The sequence below is a fragment of the Schistocerca gregaria genome, chromosome 11, assembly GCF_023897955.1.
Source record: "Schistocerca gregaria isolate iqSchGreg1 chromosome 11, iqSchGreg1.2, whole genome shotgun sequence".
NCBI classification, from domain to species: domain Eukaryota; kingdom Metazoa; phylum Arthropoda; class Insecta; order Orthoptera; family Acrididae; genus Schistocerca; species Schistocerca gregaria.
Window position 1 is genome coordinate 45,380,159 of NC_064930.1, and position 13,288 is coordinate 45,393,446.

Here is a 13,288-nt window from a genome sequence, read left to right on the forward strand (position 1 = left end):
CTGTTGTGTATGATTTGAATTAGTGATTGGATAATGGCTCAGTTGTTTCAGTTATTTTAAAGTTCATCTTCTTCTTCTTGGATTCAAATAATGATTTGTCAAAAGGGAAAGTGTTATGTAGCAGATTATTACGTCCTTGCATTCCAATATCTTCAAAAAACTTCGATGCAGGTCCTCCTAGTAGGTTAGTTCTGTAATCATCAGCTATTGCTTTTATTAATTTGGATTTGTTTAACTTAGAAAAGCCTCTTATGTTATGTTCCTTTGCTCATCAATTGTTTGATCTTTTATGTCTTGCTCATAACGACTTTCATTCATTAAAAATTCTGCAATGCGCTAAATTTGTTCAGATAGTTCTTGTTTGTTAAGTTTGTAGTAATACTTAATTCTGTAGGTCTTACCAAACTCCCTTAGTTGTTTAAGTTTATAGTGGGAGGCAAATTTTTAATCACACACTCATTCATACTTTCATTCATAACTTCATTACCCTCTTCACTTATATTATTATACATTGTAATTCTTATATAAGAAAACTTATTTATGGTCTTTCAATTTTTATCTTCATAAAAAAATAATCATTTTTGGCCATTTTTGAGGGTCTAAGGGAGTACCCTATGGATTTTTTCAAAATTTTCTTTTTTCGGCTATTTCTTTAATTACTTCTCTCGTACTAACATTTTCAATTATTTCAACAACATCTTTAGCATGGAGTCTGTTACGGATGTGTTTACTCTTAGTTCATGATGTGTTGTATTTACAATGGTTTGATTTAGATTTTCTGATTTATTTCGATTTAGTTTCGTTATGTGCTTATACTTTTTAACTATGTGCTTTGTGGGGCGCAACGCTCGACAATTTGGCTTTGCTCACTTAAGTTTGCTTAAATTTTTTGGTTGTCCTATTTTATCCTATACCAACGCCCTTACTACTGATCCCTGTTCCAATTTTCTGTGCAGGTTTCGTAACTCTCAGAACCGAGGTGATGCAAAACTTTTTTTGATGTACATATTGAAGTGATTAACATTGCATGATCACAGGTTAGTGCAAGTCCGAGATAACCCATTTCAAATGTAAAATGCTGTTACCTCAATAATGTTGGATGTGAGCATGCATATTTTTCATGTATTGTGTTGCACAGGTGCTGGATGTCAGTTTGTAGGATGGAACTGTGTACCTGTTGCCCTTGGTGTGGCAGTACGTGGATGGGTAATGTTGTTTGTGCATGATGCTAGAGCTAACATCAGATCGTGTCTCATATGTGCTCAGTTGGAGAGAGATCTGGTGACGTTGCAGGCCAAGGCAAAATGTCGACTCTCTGTAGAGACGGTTGGTTTACAAAAGCAGTGTTTGAGTCAGCGTTGTCCTGTTGGAGTGCTACTCGTGAATGGCAGCATAATAGGTCCAATTACCAGAGTGAGGTATAGTTTTGCGGTGAGGGTGCGTGAGACAACCACAAGAGTGATCCTATTGTCACACAAAATGGCACTCCAGGCTATAACTCAGGTGTAGGTCCAGTGTGCGTAGCTGAAAGACAGGTTGATAGCAGGACCTCAAGTGTCCTCCTTCTGGCCAGCACGCAGCCAAGCCAGAACCAGCTTTCATCAGAAAGCACAACTGTCCTCCACCCATCTCTACAATGAGCTCTCACTGACACCACTGAAGTCGCAAATGGCGACGGTTTGGGGTCAGCGGAAGGCACGTCACAGTGCGTCTAGCTCAGAGCTGTCCTCGAAGTAGCCGATTTGTGACGGTTGGTTGTGTCACTGTGGTGCCAACAATTTCACTTGTTGCTCCAGATACGCTAGAGCCATATGCTGAATGTGATGGTCTCCCCTTTGGTAGTGTCATTTGGCCATCCAGAGCCCAATCATTTTTCGGCCATACAATCTCATGATCACCGCTTCCAGCAGAGTGGCTACATTCCTGCCATGTCTTTCTGTAGTATCGCAGAAGGAACGTCCAGCTTTTCGTAGCCCCGTTACACGATCTCGTTCAACCTCAGTTAGGTGTTCATAATGACGTCATCGTCGCCTTAGTCGTTCTTGCAGCAGCTCGCCACGTCCAGTCTAAAATGTAACTAACCGTCACGACCGTTAGTACGTGGATTTAAAGCAAACCTGATTTGCATCACCAACAGCCTTTTCGCAGTGGAAACACCAGTTCCCGTCAGATCACCGTAGTTTAGCGCCATCGGACTGGGCTAGCACTTGGATGGGTGACCATCTGGTCTCCCGCATGCTGTTGGCAGGCGGGGTGCACTTGAGAGGCAAACTGAGGCGCTACTTGATTGAGATGTTGCAGTTCCGGTCTCCTAAACTGACATACGGCCGAGAGAGCGATGTGCTGACCACGTGCCCCTCTGTATCCCCATCCAGTGATGCGTGTGGGCTGCCCGGTCGGTTCCGTTGGGCCTCCCAAGGCCTGTTCAGACGGAGTCGGAGTGACTTGCATCCTCATATTTGCGCTACTAGCGCCACACTTATGTGGGTGGTGCGATGTGTGTACTAGACACCATGTAGGAACATGGCTAACAACTTTCGTTATGTCGCACAACTCCATCTTGGTAATGCGATTTTTCCCGTGCAGTTTGTATTTGTATATAAGGATAAAAATAGCCACCGTGAAACAAGAGACTACTGCTTCTACAGTACTACTCAGTTGCTTTTTTTACCTAACACTTCAAACAAAGCATTTATGTTAACTTCCCACAGAATACAGCTACCTGCCCATATGCTGGAGAAGTAAAGATCTCCAGTACAGATCAAGGTCACGTGACACTAGCGACGCTGTGTCCATATAATCAGATAAATTGCGCTAGTAATCACTGTTGTCACAGTTTTACCTGTGTTTTGTATATCTGGACGGTGTCTGCCTTAAGTCTAGTAACTACCTGCAACATATTCTATGCAGCTGTTACCAAACTACATCGTGTCACCCCAAAAAAGTCATTAATCCAAAAGGTCTTCATCACATGTCCACTTAGAAATAGAGAAAGATTACTACAGAGTGTCCCAGAACACCACTTTTCTTGTGCAGTATAACACGCCACTCCTATCCCTAGGTAGTGATTTATGGTATGCATAGGAATTAGTTTTACATCTAGTAGTGCCGTTAGTTGTAAAATGACCCTTGGTGTTTATGATATACTGCGGTCATTCCACTTTGCTCATATCATTGGTGAGACCTCTTACGACCTTAGACATCTTTAAGACTATATGTGACAGCTCTATAATTAGCAAGGAAACACAGTGCAATGGTATGGTAAAGAACTGCTACACACAAGGAAAGACCAAATGTAAATGATGTGTGTGATGTCCTTCGGTTAGTTAGGTTTAAGTAGTTCTAAGTTCTAGGGTACTGATGACCTCAGAAGTTAAATCCCATAGTGATCAGAGCCATTTGAACTATTTTCTTCTGTAAATGATGAATTTATTACTGTAGAGTTGTTTTTTGACGGATTTGATGCACTTCCATGTGTTCGGGGTACGTGTTGATCGCAGTGGGTCACACGTTATACTCTGATTGCCATTCCCCCCACCAGAAACCCCAAGGCTGCGTCCCTGACATGCCCAATGGGAAATCCTCTTATCAGAATTTAATTTGTGTCATTTTTATTGACATTGTACGGAGTTTGTTTAAAGATTCTGTTATCTGGTTTTTAAACATTGGAGGTGTTTAAATGCTAATTGACAGCAGTCACTGATGACCACCAAGAACAATCAATCATCCTGGTAAAATATTGGAAGACCAGTTATTTAGTAGTTTATCCTCCCCCCCCACCCCCCACCCCCCAAGAGTCTATGCTGGTATTGTGTCTGTATGAAGTGGGAGTGAGTGTTGGGCAAGCAAAAGTTTGTGGTGCTGCAATGGAGAAGTAACTCAATAAGAAATACCCTGTTACCAGTATCATCTCACAATGGATGACATGCTCACTATGATTCACTCAACATTTCGTGTACACATGGTTGGTTGTTGTCATTTTGGAATATGGGAAGCATGTTGAGGAGTAATTTGTCTGACTGTGGCAGTTTCCCAGAGCTAATGTTTTTCAGTTAGCTCCTCCCTCCCAAACTTTGGTAGCATGTGACCAGTAAGCTTTATGAACCAACTCCTGTATGGCAACATATGGGAGTAGCAATTAACAACAGATTCCAGTCGCAAAATATCGTTGTATACCTAAATGTCAGGAGAGAGTAGGAGACAAGTCGCTTAGTAAAACACTTGTCACTTGTTAGTATTGTCCTATGTTACAATTTTGAAACACTTAATGTTCAAGTAACACTATAATGTGTATAGAAGTTAGAGAAATGAGATCTCTGACGCTTCTGTGGCCATGTATATAATCAGGATGTCACTGGTCAGGTGCATAATGAGGATATTGAAATAATGAGGATCAAATGCCTCTAAGCGCTATGGGGTCATCAGCTAGACTTACAACTACTGAAACCATCCTAACCTGCCTGAAGCAGGATTCGAACCAGCAACCATAGCAGCAGCGCAGTTCCGGACTGAAGCGCCTAGAACCGCACGGCAACAGCGGCCGGCTAAACAATAAGGGAAAGATTAGAGATTAGCTTAATACGTGTTCAATAGATCATGAATATGACACTTTGTAATGATGTGGAACGCTTCAGGTTAATAAAAGATGTCAGTACATGATATTACATTACACAAAATATTGCACGAGACTAATGTTTAAGTTGTTTTTTTCCCTTAATTTATATCTAAAAATTCAGCCAATTAATAGAAGGAGTTGTCATCTAGAAATTCTGTCAGGCTTTTGATGCTGTTTGGTAGGTGACCAAAGACTTTTGTGGTAGCATAATTTACCCCTCTCTGTGCCAAAGTCAGATATAACCCTGCATAGTGAAGGTCATCCTTTCTCCTGGTGTTATAGCTATGCACACTGCTATTACTTTTGAACTGGGTTGGATTATTAACAACAAATTTCATGAGTGAATATATATACTGTGAGGTTACTGTGAGGATCCCTAGATCCTTAAATAGATATGTGCAGGATGACCGTGGGTGGGCTCCAGCAGTTATTATGATTACACGTTTTTGAGCAAGGAACACTTTTCTACTCAACGATGAATTACCCCAGAACATGATGCCATACGAAAGCAGTGAATGAAAGTAGGCATAGTAAGCTAATTTACTGAGATTCTTATCACCAACATTTGCAATAACCCTAATAGCATACGTAGCTGAACTCAGACGTTTCAGCAGACCATCAATGTGTTGCTTCCAGTTTAACTTCTCATCAATTGACACACCTAAAAATTTTGAAAATTCTACCTTAGCTACAGACTGCTATTGTATTATTGAAGATCTGCAGCTATTAACCGTCAGCAAGGATAAATAAATGGTTCAAATGGCTCTGGGCACTATGAGACTTAACATCTGAGGTCATCAGTCCCCTAGAACTTAGAACTACTTAAACCTAATTAACCTTAGGACATTACACAGATCCATGCCCGAGGCAGGATTCGCACCTGCGACCGTAGCAGTCGCTCGGTTCCGGACGGAAGTGCCTAGAACCGCTAGGCCACCACGGCCGGCTCAGCAAGGATATCACGGTTTTGTAAATGTCATGTAATAGGCCACTTTTAAAATCTGTTTCTTGACAAAGCTTTTCCTCTGCCTTGTAAAAGTGGTGAGGGTGCTGTGAAAGGGCAAAGGCCTGCTCAGTGGTGCCGTGTTTCAGAATCATCCTCAATGGAAACCAAGGCTGAAGACACCGTAACCGAGGACCTGGCTGCAGTGCTGGACGCCTCGGACGGCGCCATCGTGGTGCTGGTGGCCGGGGAGCTGCGGCTGGTGGCCCACCGAGCAGTCCTGGCAGCCAGGAGCCCCGTGTTCGGCGCCATGTTTCGCCACGACACGCTGGAGGCCAGCAGTGGCGTGGTCACCATCAGCGACGTGGAGGGCCCTGTCCTGCGCCTGCTGGTGGGCTACTGCTACACGCTCAAGTCTCCACAGCCATCCAGCATGAGCCTTCAGCTCCTGGCGGCTGCAGACAAGTACGGCTTGCTGGGGCTGAAGGCCGACTGCGAGCAGCAGCTGGCTGCTCGGCTGACTGTGGAGAACGCGGCGGACACAGCTGTGTTCGCTCTCAGGCACCCTTGTCCCACCCTCAAGTCGGCTGCCATCAGCTTCATATGGTCCAACCCCCAGGTGTTTGCCACGCGGGGCTGGGCTGATGCAGAACGTGAGCAGCCTGAAGAAACAGGCGAGGTGAATCGGCTACTTAATGAGCTACGTGCAGAAATCAGGTAAGGACAAGACAAGGCACTCCTCTGTGTTTCCCGATGGTGTGTGTGTGTGTGTGTGTGTGTGTGTGTGTGTATTAGCCGAGTGCTCTAAGGTGCTGCAATGATGGACTATGCGGCTGGTCCAGGTGGAGGTTTGAGTCCTCCCTCCCACAGGGGTGTGTGTGTTTGTCCTCGGGATAATTTAGGTTTAAATAGTGTGTAAGTATCCCTGATGTTATTCAATCTGTATATTGAGAGAGCAGTTAAGCAAAAAAAAAAAAAATTCGCAGTAGGTATTAAAATCCGGGGAGAAGAAATAAAAACTTTGAGGTTCGCCGATGACATTGTAATTCTGTCAGAGACAGCAAAGGAGTTGGAAGAGCAGTTGAACGGAATGGACAGTGTCTTGAAAGGAGGATATAAGATGAACATCAACAAAAGCAAAACGAGGGTAGTGGAATGTAGTCGAATTAAGTCAGGTGATGCTGAGGGAATTAGATTAGGAAATGAGACACTTAAAGTAGTAAAGGAGGTTTGCTATTTGGGGAGAAAAATAACTGATGATGGTCGAAGTAGAGAGGATATAAAATGTAGACTGGCAATGGCAAGGAAAGCGTTTCTGAAGAAGAGAAATTTGTTAACATCGAGTATTGATTTAAGTGTCAGGAAGTCGTTCGTGAAAGTGTTTGTATGGAGTGTAGCCATGTATGGATGTGAAACGTGGACGATAAATTGTTTGGACAAGAAGAGAATAGAAGCTTTAGTGTGGTGCTACAGAAGAATCCTGAAGATTAGATGGGTAGATGACATAACTAATGAGGAGGTATTGAATAGAATAGGGAGGAAGAGGAGTTTGTGGCACAACTTGACAAGAAGAAGGGACCGGTTGGTAGGGCATGTTCTGAGACATCAAGGGATCACCAATTTAGCATTGGAGTAGGGCAGTGTGGGGGGTAAAAATCGTAGAGGGACACCAAGAGATGAATACACCAAGCAGATTCAGAAGGATGTAGGTTGCAGTAGGTACTGGGAGGTGAAGCAGCTTGCAGAGGATAGAGTAACATGGAGAGCTGCATCAAGCCAGTCTCACGACTGAAGACAACAACAACAACAGTGTGTGAGCTTTGGGACTGATGACCTTAGCAGTTAAGTCCCATTAGATTTCACACACATTTGAACATTTTTTGTGTATATTTGTGTTTTTGTTTGTTACGTCCAAGCCTACAATATTTGCTACTGAGTTTGGTGTAGCTGTGTTATGGCTACGGCAATTCTCTACACTATGTGGTCGAAAGTATCCGAACACCTGGCTGCAAATGATCTACAAGTTCGTGGCGCCATCCACCGGTAATGCTGGAATTCAGTATGGTGTTGACCCACCATTAGCCTTGATAACAGCTCCCACTCTCGCAGGCATACGTTCAATCAGGTGCTGGAAGGTTTATTGGGGAATAGCAGCCCATTCTTCGTGGAGTGCTGCACTGAGGGGAGTAATTAATGTCGGTCAGTGAGGCCTGGCACATAGTCGGCTTTACAAAATATCTCAAAAGTGTTGTATACGATTCAGGTCAGGACACTGTGCAGGCCAGTCCATTACAGGGAAGTTATTGTCGTGTAACCACTACGCCAGAGGTCGTGCATTATGAACATGTACTCGATCATGGTGAGAGATGCAATCTCATTCTCTAATTGCTCTTCAACAGTGGGAAGCTAGAAAGTGCTTAAAACATCAACGTAGGATTGTGCTGTCATACTGAAACGCAAAACAACAAGGGGTGCAAGCCCCTCTGTGGAAAACATGACCACTCCATAACACCACCGCCTCCGAATTTTACTGTTGGCACTACACATGCACACAGGCATTCGCCACACCCACACCCTGCCATGAGGTCGGCCTCTACGCTTTTGTGCTGCACGTGTCCCTTCACGTTTCCTCTTCACTATCACATCAGAAGAAATGAACCTAGGGATGTTAAGGAGTGTGGAAACCTCGGATACAGATGTATGACACAAGTGACACCGAATCACCTGACCACGTTCGAAGTCCATAAGTTCCACGGAGTGTCCCATAGTGCTCCCTGACAATGTCTAATGACTACTGAGGTCGCTGGTAACTGGTACCTGTCAGTAGGTGGCAGCACAATGCTCCTATGAAAAACGTATGTTTTTTGGGGTGTCCAAATACTGTTGAGCATTTAGTGTAGCTCTCAATGCTTTCATTGCCTTTTCATGACTGAACTGATCTGTGGTTGTTAGCAAATAAGTTAGATAACAAAGATCATGAATGAATCAAGTTTTTCATAGCTCCAACTGTTCAGTATATAACACACAGTGACCTGTGGTCTTTGCAAGCCAGTAGCAGAGTGGTCAGCCCTTGGCTTGCACGATGAAAACGTCTGTACAAAAAGTAGCGTCGCTCTTTCTACCAATAAGACAGCAATGTATCTTAAACACAAACAGAATATGAGCAGGAAATGTGTCATTGTTTGCCAACACCAGGAACTCTGGAGTATGCTGTGGTACCATACAAGGGGGGCAGTCACGTATCTATCATTTTCCTTTTGTGGAAAATTCTGTTGCAATTTTTAGACTTGAAGCATATCAATATGCCCACATAACGTTTTACAGTACTCAATTAGCAGCCAGAACGACACCTTAAAGCTAACAAAAGAGCCTCTCCACAAGGCAGCGGCCTAAAGCATGACCGTCACAGCTTTCACAAACAGCCCACCAAAGTGGGCAGCCATGCGTTAGTTTTCCTGATGGCACTGGAGGATATTAAAACTCAATGTGGTACAAGCGTAATAAGCTTACATAGGAATGTGATGTATTTTCAGTGTGTGTAATTAAGAGCAGACGTTCCATGCACCCTGCCACAATGTGTGTCTGCCACAATACAGACATCACTACAGTTTCACCAATTTAAAGAGTGAGGACATCGTTCAGGATGCGTTCCCAGTATGTTACTAAAAAGCGATAAGGGAACAATCCGAGGAGGAAATAAATGAGCAGAAAATAAAGTCAACAGAAGGCCACTTTAAAAAAAAAGGCGGCCAAAAGGTTGTTGGTAAGGAGAATAAGAAAACCGTACTGGAAAGCAGAATGTGTCTCGAGAGTGAGTACTATTAGGTATGTTGCCAATAACAAATAAGAACAAAGACGTACAGATCAAAGAAAGTGAAGGCGTTTCTCTTTGGTGGACATCAGATGGTTTTGAGGACAAATAAGACTTTATAAAAAAGTAACACGTCATAAGTGAAAATATATAGACTTTTAAAGACTAGTTTTACACAGCTGTGTGAGCTATAATTTCTTTATAGGAAGTAAAATCTGATAAAAAATAAAAATTTCGGTATGACACATTGTGTAATGTAGGCGATACAGTTGGGTACACAACTTTATCTAGATATGGAGTAAAATGTAATACATTCGTTTTGCAATGATGGAAGAGCCTTAGTGGTATAGCTACAGCATCTCTTATTATTTAATATTTATGTATGCTCCATAAATGAAAACTCAATAAGTAGAAACACTTTCTTCAGAGAAAATGTAGCTAATTTGTTTTGCCAAAGCACTCTCATTATGGAAACATTATAAATGAGTGGTTTACAAAGAGGTCTAGAAGCCAAACTTTAATTTTACCGAATAGGTAAAAACTTAGAAGATGTACAGTTCTTGCATCGCTTTACACTTACCCAGGAACCAACTGCAGGTATATACAAGTATGTGGATGCAACGACAAGAAGTCATGCTGGAGCTTATGACAGAGCTGCATAACATCCACATCACAAGAAATGTTCAAAGTGATTGGGATGGTAGCAGTTGTCATGTATGATACACATAATTGTACTTTGGCTTACACCATGTTGGAGAGCACTTGCTTATAGCTTGTACAAGGATTTCGTTTCAATACCCTCCAGACCTGGTGTATGCAAAGTCCTCAGCCTTCTTGCACATTCGTCTGTCTGGAAGGACCCATGGTCACACAAACGCCGAAAACTAGCTTAAAATGTTATGTGGTGTGGTTAGTGTCTGTGAGGGTTATTGTTTTGGTATAGCCGTACTGCCGCTCTGTTTCCATCTGCTTGGCTTTACACAAATACAATCTCAACTTGTTCATGATATGAAGGGGACAAAGTGATACTGTTACAGTAGCGCAAATTTTGTGGTTTTCTTGGTTTGATTGTAAGAATGTATGTTTCAAATATGCGAACTTCACAACATTATTTTGTAAAAGATCATTTATCATTCGAAGTTTTATCACAAGTATACAAACACAGAAAGTTGTTATTTTTAGCTGGCTGGGGTGGCCGAGCGGTTCTAGGCGCTTCAGTCTGGAACCGCGTGACCACTACAGTCGCAGGTTCGAATCTTGCCTCGGGCATGGATGTGGTTGAAAATGGCTCTGAGCACTATGCAATTTGACTTCTGAGGTCATTAGTCGCCTTGAACATAGAACTAATTAAACCTAACTAAACTAAGGACATCATACATATCCATGCCCGAAACCTAACTAAACTAAGGACATCACACACATCCATGCCCGAGGCAGGATTCGAACCTGCGACCGTAGTGGTCGCTCGGTTCCAGACTGTAGCGCCTTGATCCGCACGGCCACTCCAGCTGGCGGTATGGATGTGTGTGATGTCCTTAGGTTAGTTAGGGGACTGATGACCTCTGATGTTGTCCCATAGTGCTCAGAGCCATTTGAACCACTTTTTTGTTGTTTTTATGGTTGATGGAGTGGAGAGGACGTTTATGATTGAAGAGGTGTGTTCTGGCATCTAAAACTTCAGAAATTACACGTACACACTCTCTCTCTCTCACTCTCTCTCTCTCTCTCTCTCTCTCTCTCACACACACACACACACACACACACACACACACACACACACACACACACACACACCATGTATTTCACCAGGGGGAATGACAACAATTGCATCATGAGATCAAATGAACTTACTCTTAGGAATCAAAATGACAATTGAATTTCTTGAGATGTACAACGTAAAAATTTTCAGGAAGAGTGTGAGTACTTGGAGATCGCGATGCAAGTGTATATCCAAACCTCAATATGCAAAAACACTTTCCTAGTGACCTGTATCATAGGACAGTACTGTATATTTTCAATTTGTCATTGGACATACGTGTTTTTATAACTGGTCACAGTTCAGCTTCCATTATAATTTAGTTTATCAGAAGTGTGTGTTTGGAGAAAAGTGTGAGAATTTCTTTGTTTTGACAGAAGGCTTCCTGCAGAGGAAAAGGACAGGAGGCTGATCGAGGCAGCTAAGGTGGGTGCTGTGGAGGAGCTGAAGGAGCTGCTCACAGCAGGGGCGGACGTGGCAGCTAGGGGTGGGTGGTGGTGGACCCCCTTGCACTATGCAGCGTGCAATGGGCGCCTGGAGGTGGCGCGGTGCCTGGTAGCAGCTGGAGCCGAGGTGGATGCCAGAGACGAGGTGCAGACCACGCCTCTGCACCGGGCCGCGTTCAACAGCTGCACGGACGTGATGCGTCTGCTGTTGGCCAACTCCGCCGACCCCAACGCCAGGAATCAATGGGGGTGGACGCCAATGCACGATGCAGCATCCAATGGCTTTGCCGAAGCGGTGGAGGTGCTGCTGGAAGCAGGGGCTAACAGGAGGGTGAGGACTGGGTGTGGGGAAACAGCGCTGGACATCGCCAGGCAGAAGAACCACCTGCACTTGGTAAACATGCTGAGATTAAACTAGCATTCCAACAGATAACTCTGGAGCAAAACTAAAACTGCTTCTGTACATAAATTTATTTTTTTAAAATAAATAATACAAAAAAGTTAATCCCGCAGTTATCCTTTGTACCCATATTTATGAACTACAAGGCGACACAGAAAACGGGAACATTTCCACAATCCAATAAAACTAGACATGATGAAGAAAAGAAATTTCATCCATAGTAATTGAAACCTTACAACTTTGACATTTACGAAATATTCATGGCATTTATCTTTTTTTTTAAACTACGTTCCTCAGACGGCTTCCTTGTGTACAAATACACTACTGGCCATTAAAATTGCTACACCAAGAAGAAATGCAGATGATAAATGACTATTCATTGGACAAATATACTAGAACTGACATGTGATTACATTTTCACTCTATTTGGGTGCATAGATCCTGAGAAATCAGTACCCAGAACAACCACCTCTGGCCGTAATAACGGCCTTGATACGCCTGGGAATTGAGTCAAACAGAGCTTGGATGGCGTGTACAGGTACAGCTGCCCATGCAGCTTCAACACGATACCACAGTTCCTCATTATTGTGAAGAGACAGTTGCTCGTCCACCATTGACTAGACGTTTTCAATTGGTGAGAGATCTGGAGAATGTGCTGGCCAGGGCAGCAGTCGAACATTTTTTGTATCCAGGAAGTGCCCATACAGGATGTGCAACATGCGGTCGTGCATTACCTAAATGTAGGGTTTCGCAGGTCGTAACACATCTGAAATGTAACGTCCACTGTTCAAAGTACCGTCAATGCGAACAAGAGGTGACCGAGACGTGTAACCAATGGCACCCCATGCCATCATGTCTGGCGATTACGCCAGTATGGCGATGACGAATACACGCTTCCAATGTCTGTTCACTGCGATGTCGCCAAACACGGATGCGACCGTCATGATGCTGTAATCAGAACCTGCATTCACCTGGAGAAATGACGTTTAGCCATTCGTGCACGCAGGTTCATCGTTGAGTACACCAATGCAGGCACTCCTGTCTGTGATGCAGCGTCAAGGGTAACCCCAGCAATGGTCTCCGAACTGGTAGTCCGTGCTGCTGCAGACTCGTCGAACTGAAACTTCCTGGCAGATTAAAACTGTGTGCCGGACCGATACTCGAACTCGGGACTTTTGCCTTTCACGGGCAGGTGCTCTACCAGCTGAGCTACCCAAGCACGACTCACGCCTCGTCCTCACAGCTTTACTTCTGCCAGTATCTCATGTCCTACCTTCCAAGGTCCCGAGTTCGAGTTTCGGTCTGGCAGAAAGTTTC

The 13,288-nt window shown here is 43.6% G+C and overlaps 1 protein-coding gene across 2 annotated transcripts in view; it reads left to right on the top strand.

Moving 5' to 3' along the window:
- LOC126295147 (poly [ADP-ribose] polymerase tankyrase-1-like) overlaps window positions 1-12,076 on the top strand; it is a 51,943-nt gene extending 39,867 nt beyond the window's left edge. For both annotated transcript variants that reach the window (XM_049987434.1, XM_049987433.1), the window contains exons 2-3: window positions 5,708-6,275; window positions 11,503-12,076. In XM_049987434.1, the coding sequence (XP_049843391.1) occupies window positions 5,719-6,275; window positions 11,503-11,989 (1,044 nt within the window). In that variant the 5' untranslated portion in view covers window positions 5,708-5,718 and the 3' untranslated portion in view covers window positions 11,990-12,076. The remainder of the gene's footprint in view (window positions 1-5,707; window positions 6,276-11,502) is intronic.
- The last annotated feature ends 1,212 nt before the right edge of the window (window positions 12,077-13,288 follow it).